General features: G+C 39.3%; 1 protein-coding gene across 3 annotated transcripts in view; it reads right to left on the reverse strand.

Moving 5' to 3' along the window:
- The window catches only part of LOC113012693 (transcription factor IIIB 90 kDa subunit-like), a 134642-nt gene extending 125951 nt beyond the window's left edge, over positions 1-8691 (reverse strand). Inside the window, exons 1-4 of one of the 3 annotated variants that reach the window (XM_026152993.1) lie at positions 8528-8691; positions 5561-5691; positions 4214-4422; positions 1654-1734 (exon numbers count right to left, since the gene is read on the reverse strand). In XM_026152993.1, coding sequence (XP_026008778.1) covers positions 1654-1734; positions 4214-4397 — 265 coding nt within the window. In that variant the 5' untranslated portion in view covers positions 4398-4422; positions 5561-5691; positions 8528-8691. Of the gene's footprint in view, positions 1-1653; positions 1735-4213; positions 4423-5560; positions 5839-8527 lie in introns of those variants that run through there. The other 2 variants (XM_026152992.1, XM_026152994.1) reach the window with 2 other exon arrangements.
- Positions 8692-10792: the final 2101 nt, after the last annotated feature.

The following is a 10792-nucleotide window of genomic DNA, read 5'->3' on the forward strand; positions in this document are numbered from 1 at the left end:
CTGGGATAGCTCCAGCCCCCTCCCACAACCTCATATTGGATAGATGAGGATTTTCAACTAAATAAAAGCAGCTTCCGTACAGAAATAACCGTCACTTACACCAAGCCTGACAACACACAATCACATGACCATGCATGTGCTGGTCTAAATGACAAGCTGAGGTTGAGTCACACGATGTGGTACGACATATCATAGATGGATACAAGTGATTGATAAAAACCCACACTGGAGTCTGCAAACAGAGCCTCACAGTTTTCCCTTAAAAGGCAAAAACTCCATAAGAGACTTGTTCTAAATGACAGTTTATTATTATTCACAACTTTTACAAACTTAAAGCTTTATCACGTAAAAAGCTTGACCACACACACTGCTTATTGGGACTATCTTTTGGGGTTTACAGTGTTCTTGTGAACTCTCCTGGTACATAACCCTGCTGAGTGCTGGGTGTAATGAACAAACACTATAATAGTTTCATACTGTTATAGATCGAAAGCAAGCTGCTGCTGTGGCTCAAAGCTGCACTTCCGAGAGGAGGGCTTTGAGCAAACAGCATAAAATGATTCAAAGTAAACCTCCTCTGAAAATATAAAGACTTTAATCACTCGAGTGAAGTCAAAGACACCAACGTGTTGCAACGGAGCTGCTTTCAGAGGAGAAGTTTACACTCGACATGAAATAAGATTAAATGACTTATTGATGCCCGTGCAAAAGACCTAAAGTCGTCTCCTCCTTCATTTATTGCCCAAGCTGCATTTTGCATGAACACACAAAAACGCAACCTCGGATCACGTGTTGAAGGGTGATCCCGACACTAAAGAAGCAAATGAAGAAAACAAAGTTTGCAGTATGCAGCAATACCACGTGCAATGTAAATACAAACAGAATGCATTGACTTGCAAATCTCAAACCTATATTTCATAAACAATAGAGCATACAGATGTTTCAACAACTATTTAAAGCGCCTCCGTACTATCACAGATGCAGGCTTTTGAACTGAGGGCTGATTTCAATTCAGCTTCCATTTTCCTCAGTCGTGAACTTTGGCCCAGAGAAGGCAGCGTGTGCACATGTGGCCTCTTCGCTGCATGACAGAACTTCAATCTGCATTTATGGTTGGCACGGGGATTTGTGTTTGAATTCTTGAGACAATCCGCTGATTTGCATGAGAGAATTATGCGTGTTATTAAAGCAGTCCCACAAGCACACAACATCCAATCCATCTAATACACAGATTTCTCCAGCATCTCTCAGTCTTTGTATGATATTATGAGACATGACAATTTTACACTAAGGAACATTATTTTGAAATTGCTCTACTATTTGTAAATGTGTGAATGTGGAGGTCCTCTGTCTCTGTAAGATGCTATTTTTATGTCCAGTCATGTTACTGATTTGCTGCCAGCGCACAATGCTCCAGCTCTTTCTTTGGAGTGCCTACGTTTTCAGCTTTTTGTTGTTAAGTAGTAAAGTCTCAGTTTTCTGTGTTCTATTGTAAAATTAAATGTGTGTTTATGAGATCTGCAAACAAACCATTATGTTTTTATTTATATTTCACACAGCATCGCAACTGCTTTTGACTTGAGGTTACACCATGCACCTTAAACTCCCGTAGGCTTTTAAGGTGGAGTGTGGTGCCATCTAATGGCCACTCACCTCTCTGCAGCGTCTGAGCTCGGGATGCCTTGCCCATCCCTGAGAAGTGCCCGTCACCAAAGGATGGATGTCTGGCTCCATCTGAAGGACAGAAGATGCACAGAAACAGATTTTCAGCAAAACACTCAAAAAGTGTTTCTCTCTTCTTTTTTCTTTATTTAGTTATTTAGAAACAAGAACTTTGCCGTTATTCCTGGAAATAGATGGCCAAATTTCCTGTCTTAGCATTATCATCTTCATTGTTTGATATTTAAAAATGTATACAATGTCCCACCAAGCACAGAGTTTACTCAGACATTTCATTAACTAACATGAAAAAATAAAGCAGAAAGCTTCCATGTTTCACAGTCACACACAAAGGCAGAAAACTACAATCATCTATAATCAAAACAGCTTTTGCAGTCCATTTTTAGCTCGCTGCTGCAGCTTTAAAACAAAAGTAAATCCTACAGTTTCATTTCTTTACACTTAAGAAGCCATCGCCAGATCCTCCTATAACCAGGGCCATCACAGGTGACCCTCTGCACCCGCCCGCCGCCTGTTTGACCCGCTGCCCTCTGGTCAGCGCCTCAGGTCAATCAGGTCCCACACCTCAACACTCACAAACAGCTTGTCCCCCCAACCAAAAGTAAACACTCCGTTATAGCTTATTTTACTCCAGTGTAACCATATTTTACAAATTAAACATCACATTGTATTAAATAAGACACAAACCCAGCAATTAAGACCATAAGCTCATTGGGAAAGTTTACTGAGGACATACAGAGTGAGAGTGAACAGTAAGGCTCTTTCTCACACTTTCATTTGACCAAATCTCTTGTGGAAACCACAGAGATCGCCATCTACTGGCCATGAAAAAGAATGTAGGTTCTGATGCCACTTTTCAGACCTTGGTAGCAAAGTCCATCTTTTTTTATGCAGTCTATGCTTCTTTGATGTCAGCAGTTGAATTTGTCCAGTTTTCTTGTAGTCAGACTGTGTAAACAGTAGAATCATTAGACACAAACCCAAAGCCATCAGTATTTTATTTATACCAGCAGTGGAGCATTTTGATCCACATGATCACCTTCAGCCACAAGCAGCATTTAGAACAGAGATTTCATTTGGCACTAATTGCGCACTCTTTGTTACTCTTTAGTCCAAAGTGACAATGCTGCAGATTAGAGCTTTTAGAGTGCATTTTGGTCTGACATTGTTCCATTATAAATGTTATCATGTTTCTTTTTAGCCAAATCAGGCAATTCTGCTTCCTGGTAGCTAGCAGGAGGCAGAATTGCAAATATACAGGACAGCGACGAGCACCTGGGTATCCCACAGGCCCATGGCAACCATAATAACGATGCACAAAAGTCAGCCACAGCCAGTTTCTATGCAACTTTCCTATGCTCATTCGGGGGGTTTCCCCCCTGGACCCCCCATGCTTCCCCATTTAGAAAAAATGTTTTTTGTTTCTAAAGCTTTTATGAGAACTGAGTGTAATTCGTCTAAACAACTCTTATAGTGGTGTCAACTATGCATCTTGGGACGAGAACCAGCGCACCAAAGCTTCCAGTCCAGCCCTCTATACAACTTTGCAAAATAGATGCAGTTAAGTCTCAAATTTCTCTCCATCACTGCAGCTGTCACATTTTACAGTTGTTTTTTTTAACCAACGAAGCCTGAAGTAATTACATTTTTATTGTTAATATTCCATGAAATAACAGAAAAGTTCCAGCTTTTCACTCATTTATAAGAGAATTGTTTATTTACTTTTTATTGACAACAGGTGCACAGTAAAGTTCGGGTGAAAGGTGAGTGCTGACTAGGCTGCGCCCTGCTTTAGCTTTGTTAAATCGAGTAACTGAACTGAACATCGTGAGCATGTGTGTGCTGTTGGTGCCTTGGAGCTCTAAATCACTGTCTGGTTGAACCGATCACAACTTTCAGACATGTGTACAGCATGTGAGGAGGTGTCTAATCTTTGCGCCCAATCTGTAAGCAAATGATGACTCTGGGCACTTTTTCTTTTTGAGCTTGCATTTACTTTACATGGCTGTGTCTTTTGTCCCATCTCCTTCCCCTCAACCCCAACAGTCTTGGCAGATGGCTGCCCCTCCCTGAGCCTGGCTCTATCACACATTTCTTCCAGTTAAAAGAGAGTTTTTGCTTCCCACTGCAGCCAAGTGTTTGCTCATACAGGGTCATCTGATTGTTGGGGGTTTCTCTTGATTATTGTAGCCTCTTTACCTTACAATATAAAAGCACCTTGAGGCCCTTTAAGAGCGCAGTTCTTCTTTCTGATTGGCTGACGCTGGTAAACAAAGCTTATAGTAGTGAGAAGGCTGAGCTTTCAGCTCTCGGGAATTATTTGCACACATTTTGACTTATGTACAGTGGATATATAATTCGAGTACACATGTACACAATAGAAAACCCTATTTTCATGCAAACTGTCCAGTCAGTGAGTCCACTAGTCTGTCCTTCATGTATTGGTTCAGCTCAAACCCACACAGGAAAGAAATCCACAGTAGATCTAGAGAAACAGCAGAGCAACAGGCAGCAAATGTCCTGTCTTTCTCACCTTCTGCAGAGACAAACTGTCCAACAGCCAGCGACCCTCCACCTCCCGTCTCCACAAACTCCACTTCAGACACAATGATGTTGTCCTCCAGCACAGAGCCGCAGCCCATGCATACCGCATCGCCGCGTGCATGGTCGACATCAATGTCCGAACTGCCACAGTTCTTACACACCTTGGAGCTCATGGTGTCGTTCCTCAAGTCTCAAAGCCTGATGGGAAAAGATAAGGCCAGTAAATACAGGAAGTAGCTTAAGTACATAACTGGCTCCCTACATAGAAAGAGGAAAGGAGCCACCTTGTGTCTCTGTAGTCGGTATGCGTTTCATTGTGGTCCACTGACATCTTTTGTTTTTTGTACCTTTGATTATACATGTGTGCAGTTATGCTGCCTCTCTTTTTGGGCAGTTTGCAAAATTTTATAATCACTTTGGGTCTTTGGATTTACATTCTGTTAAGAAATGTTACCAGTTATGTCACAGGGACCATGTGATTAGCACTGTCTACTGTAGTGTAATAGGGATCTGGGCGAGCATGTAACAAACTAGCTGTGTTTAGGCACTTCCAGGATGAGGTTTGCTTTCTTAAAATCACCACGTATAATAACTGACGAGTCCAAGTTTGTCTGCTTTGCACACAGTATCGGATCATCAAGTGTATGCATGTTTTGATGCTAAAACTTATATTATATTACACTTTCAAATTCCCGGAGCTCCTCCCTGTTCAGTAATCCAAGCATGAGGTCAGCAGGGCGCAACACAACACAGGTGGTCTCTAACTTGTGGCCCCCTGGGAGGGTAATCCCTCGAATACCGGAGGCTATTGCATGTAAAAGAGAATTGTACCCCGCCGTATCAGTACTTTTACTCGGATTACAGAGGTCTATAGGGTAGTGCTTCTCCCACTGGCAGTCCATCTTGTTGGTTTCATGATGCAGCCTCCTGCAGCGGTTGTGAACAACTTGCTCGCGGCTCTCCTCCCATTAGCCGGCCAGCTACGTGGCACTGGTCAGCAGCCGCCGGCTAACTCGGGTTTTTCTAACTTTTCTTGCCTAAAAGCGAGGCCTATTCAATGCACAAGCTGACTCACTAGTCCCTGAATTGTCTCGCCTCTTTGTGTCATTTTGATTAGATTAATTGATACTGTTGTTAGCCGAATGAGCAGCACACTGTTCACATGGGGCTGTTAACAACAAGGAACGAGAAGCTAGCCCAGCGCTGCTACCGGCAAACTCGCTGCAACGATCACTCATGCTAATACCAACACGAAGTCATGCGTATCCGAAATAAAGAAGCGTCACGAAAGGCTACACAAACACACACATATAATGTGTGCTGACAGCATTCATACCTCTAGTCTGGTGAAGTCAGCGGCAGCATGCAGCCACGAGTCAGCCTCCTCGGCTCTAGTGTTTTCGACAGACGCTGATTTGAAAGTATTTCTCATTGACTGTGGTGCTTCACTGTTTGTAACTGTAGTCTCTGGAGAGCAAACAGAAGCGTGACAACAAACAGATATTTCAGAAATGCTGTTAATGCTGGAACAATCCTTAACACAACACACCCGACGTGAAAACATGTGCGTTTGATGCCCAGGGAACTCGGGCGAGACCAACTCTGCCGTGAGGGGTGTTACTATGTCAACATTATGGTAAATGGCCTGTATTTATATAGCGCTTAACATTATATTTATTTCAAATCATGGTCGCGCAGAGGATTAAGTTTTAGAACCTTTTTGATATTCATTTTGAGTGAACTATATGTTGTGTGACGAAAGATTATCAGTAATTGAAATATATTTCATACAAAAAGTTTATACCATAGATATGATCACCGAGGTTATTTGTATTATGGTACGTCCCCTGTCGCCGGTTTCCAAACTAACAGGAAATATAATAAAATAAAAGTGTCCCATATCCGTTTCGTTTTTCCTTCATGTGTTTTTTTTTTTCACATCAAACTTTTCTGTTGCATTTGGGCGTACTTAAAAATCTTAAACCCACAATTAGGCTAAACAATAGCAACAGCCTATGTGTATTTAAAAAAAGAGCAATAAGCTAAATTTATTGTTATATAGGGTGGATAGAATATTTTCATTATCCAATGAGCAATCGAAAAGTTTAAATTAGTGTAAATTAAAGTTTATAGACTAGACTGGAACCAGAACGAGAGAATTTTTAACAATACAAATATTAAGATTTGGTAATAGATGTGAAGGTAAATCTCAATATGAAAATGTGAAAATGAATAAATATATAAATATGACAAAATGTGGTCATTAAAAAAATATAAGAAACATTTCATTAGGTGTTAGGGGTTCGTATTTTCTTTAACCCACGTAATTAAACATTTTAGTTACATAAAACATGTGAATTTTTATTTTATGTACTGTATACTGTAATAAATAAGTATTTAGTCCAACAAGTATAACATCCAGAAAGCTACACAACATGAGGTGGTTCATGTCTAACCTCAGTTTCTGACAGTATTCATCCTTGCTGAGGCTCCACTGGACCACAGCTGTGCACATACAGATGTACTGTATCTGTAAACTTCAATAATGTGGTCAGGATATTCTCTGAATGTTCCAAGAACCAGTAAACACAAAATATAAAAAGTTTGAATTGTCCCTCATCTTCCAAGGTGGAGTGGCACATTCCCTCTTGACATCTGATTTCCCTGCAACCATGACCGTTTCCTTTTGGCTGGTTAAACCCTTAACATTGCTACATGGATATGAATGCACAATGTAAGGAACATATAAGCAGGACTAAGTAGATACAATTTTCATATGAAAAACATTGGGCCTCACTCAGTATGTGTATGGAAACATTCTTATCTCGTGTAAAAAACAAAACAAAAAAACAAATGCACACACAAAAATACAGAAAACCTGTACAAATTTAGTTTTTGTGTTTGTTAGTGGATCTGAATCATCCATATACTGCCATGCCTCTACTTCTCTTTGATTTGGTTCACATTGTTGAAATGTTTCTGTTCATAGTTTTTGAACAGAACTTCTACGTGCATACATTGATGTGAAAAAGTGTTTCAGATCATTAAACAAATTTAAATATTAGACAAAGATAAAAAAAAAAAAAAAAGTAAACACAAAATGCAGTTTCTCAATCAAAGTGTTTATTATTTATGTTAAGGTGCGTGGTGAGAACGGGGCCCAAATAAACTGGCACGCTAGAATACACACACACACTTAAAGGAAGAAGCAGGGGACTGGGAGGGGAGCCAAAACAAAACATAAACAAACATACATACAGGCAGGTCGAACATAGGAGACTCCCAGACCATCACAATTTAGCAGGGAAAACTCAAACCTACATCATATTTAGAGAAAATAAAGTAAAATGAATATTTTAGAGAGAGGGACTGAGAGAGACACAGAGAGAGAGAAATAAAACCCTTTTGCAGCACTTATGTCACAGTAAGGCAGATATAAAAGGTACAAGACCAGTTCTAGGTTTGCAGCTAAGAAGGTCACACTTAACCCTCCACAGTTCAAGATAGTTTTAGTTAACCAAACTTTGTTCCAAATTACAAACCTAGATTATTCTTTAAGATTTACTTCTTAATTTAGGAATCAGATTTAATCTAAAACCTTCAGTTTCAGATTCTACTTATTTAAGAGAATCAAAGAGTCTAAGACCGATCTGTTCTGTGCAGGGCTGATAAAGCCAACGTAGTGCTATGAGCTCATTTAACTTTAATCCCTCTGAGCAGTTTGTGTCTTTCCTTGCATGAGAAAAAAAACTCTTATCAAAACTCAATTTGGTGCATTGAGCCTTTAACACAGAGTTCCTATAGAAATTTAGTTTGACTCAAAACAAGAAAATAACATCAGCATATAAAATCACTCAATAGTCAGGGAGGATAAATCACAGGTTCTGACTCCAGCTTATTGGTCAGAAGAACAATCTGTCACCTATAAAATTCCATTTCTCCTCGTTATAGTTGTTTCTACTTTCAGATCAAAAATGCAGATGAAGAGAAAAGATGGGTTTTAGCTGTTAAAATGAAGTCGATTTGATTTAGTTATTAAATATAAATCAAACCAAAAGCAATAATGTATTCAATACAGTTAATATCTGAATGGGCCCTGGGGCACTTTGTAGTGGAAAAGTTGGGGCCCGAGGTCAAAAGAAGGTTAAGAACCCCTGCTTTAAACCACTGCATCTGACGCGTTGCATTGCACTGGACGCAGCTGCTCAGCCATGGAAACTCGGTCCTTGAAGCGCTCTGTTCTTGATCTGTTATTTGCCTCAGCTTATGCTATAACCTCGTCGTGTGATTTTATAAGACCTACCGCTTCTTGGCTGTTGCTGTCATTCCCATTTGCTTCCACCACTCACAGTTGAGTTTGGAATATTTAGTAGGTAAGACATTTCATGACTGGACTTGTTGCACAGATGGTCAACCTATCATGGTACCAAGCTGGAATTCACTGAGCTCCCATTCTTTCATAAATGTTTGTAGAAGTCTGCATGCCTAGGTGCTTGGTTTTATACACCTGTGGCCATGGAAGTGATTGGAACACCTGAATTCAATGTTTCAGATGGGTGAGCGAATACTTCTGGCAATGCAGCATTAACGGAGGAAAAATAATAATCCCAGTATCTACCTCCAGGGATTAAGCAGGTAAAACAAACGTATGAATTTTACGAAGATTGGAAACTATTTTGAATGTTGGGTCAATGTAGAATGATGGCCTTGAAATCTTCTACCAGGTCAGCATTTCTTCGCCTCATACAGGAATCCCATTTTCAAATAACAACAGCACAGCAGATTTAAAAACACTGGACTTTATTAAAAGAAAAATCCATCGAAGGGATGCAGTTTAGCGTTTTGAGCAAAATAAAAGATTTGATAGGGGAAAAGTGGCCATAAAGTGCAGATACAAACACTGGCTGACTTGGTGATTTTAAATGTAGTGCGAACTTAAAATAAAATCATTACATTTTAAAAGAAAGAGCTGCACACTGAGCCAACGATACAAAAGTCTGTAGATGTGCATCTGTTTTCAACTGATTAAACTTGAACCAATTAGTTTCAGTTCAGAGTGTTACTGAGATTTAAAAAAAATAAAATAAAATTAACACAGGAGTAAAAATAATATCCCATTAGTGTGCAACATGCGGTACTGGGGGGGGGAAATGCATGACTAAAGATCATTTTTGTTGTAGACTGTGCAGTCATTAACACCCGTTTTCATCACCAGCAACTGTTGAATGGGAAAACTTTACACCCTGTCAATGTACAACAATACTTCAAAGCAGGAACACACAAATGTCTCAAACAAACACTTCACTATCGTCTCTTCGAAGAACATGAAACCAAATAACAGCAACATTAATTCTCAGGTGAGTATAAAAATAACCTTTGTCACAAAGGGGTGTGTGTTGGGGTGGAGAACATTTTTTTTCACTGCGATTTTCACAAGCGGTAAAGTGGGGGGAGGGGGGGGTCAGACATTTCACCAAATGTTAGCCCGTTCTGTGCTCTATTAAACCATTAATTTCTTTCCTCAAGCTTGGGGAAAAAGGAAGACACGCAGATGCCTGTAAAACTGCACCAAACTGTACTTGCATTACAACATTAACAGCTGACGAGCTGCTGTGCGTTTAACGGACACGTTAACTCAGATGTAGAATGAAGTACACAGTTTATTTAAAAAAAGAGAACCTAAAAGTTAATTTTACTGACTATTTCCAGGGTTTTCCTCCTGACAGGAAGTTCATTTATTTGCCATCCGGTATATACGCCGCCTACAGTATGACGACCTGTTATTATTATATGCTCAAAGTTTGACAGTAAGTATCTGCCGCTGTGCTGAAGACCATGACATACACCTGAAAATGTGACTTTGTGTCACAATGCTCATGCTTATTACTTAATAAATGTTTTTAAGACAATGATTTTTATACAGCTTCATCCAAAGTTCCCCAAACTACCCCCATTTTAAACTGTTTTAACAGTAAAAACTGGGCTTCTATGAACACTAAAGCCACATACTAAACAGCCTTTAGTTTCACCTTCTTTCAGTTTCTTCTTCTTTAAAAATAGAGTACTTTAGCATATAAATTTGTCTGCAAAGCAAATGAAAATTATAGTTTTCTTGTGCTCAACACTTTAACCATCATGTCTTTGATTAGAATAACTAAGTAACAACCTGCTAACTGAAAGACCCGTCAATTCAACATGGCTGATGGATAGCTGAGATCTGACATCCTGTTTGTTGGTCTGCACAATAATGACAAAAATAAAGATTAAAAAAAATGTTTGGGGGCTTTAGAGTAATGGCAAAAAGGAATATACAAGTATTACAAAAACTAGAGTCATATGTTCAGCTTTAAAAATTATGCAAATACATACACAGCTTGTGCTAAAGTAGGAGTATTCAGCAATATATTTTGTACAAAACTTTAATGCATGAAACTATATTTAAAGCATTTATGTATTTGTGTGTATACTTCACTAGAATCAGTGAAAAGTTGAAGTTTTTAGACAAAAAGGCCTAAAGATGTACGACTGTGAATATTTGAAGCAGCTAATAACTGAAAAAGAAGATTTC

Source organism: Astatotilapia calliptera, chromosome 19, assembly GCF_900246225.1.
Source record: "Astatotilapia calliptera chromosome 19, fAstCal1.2, whole genome shotgun sequence".
NCBI classification, from domain to species: Eukaryota; Metazoa; Chordata; class Actinopteri; order Cichliformes; family Cichlidae; genus Astatotilapia; species Astatotilapia calliptera.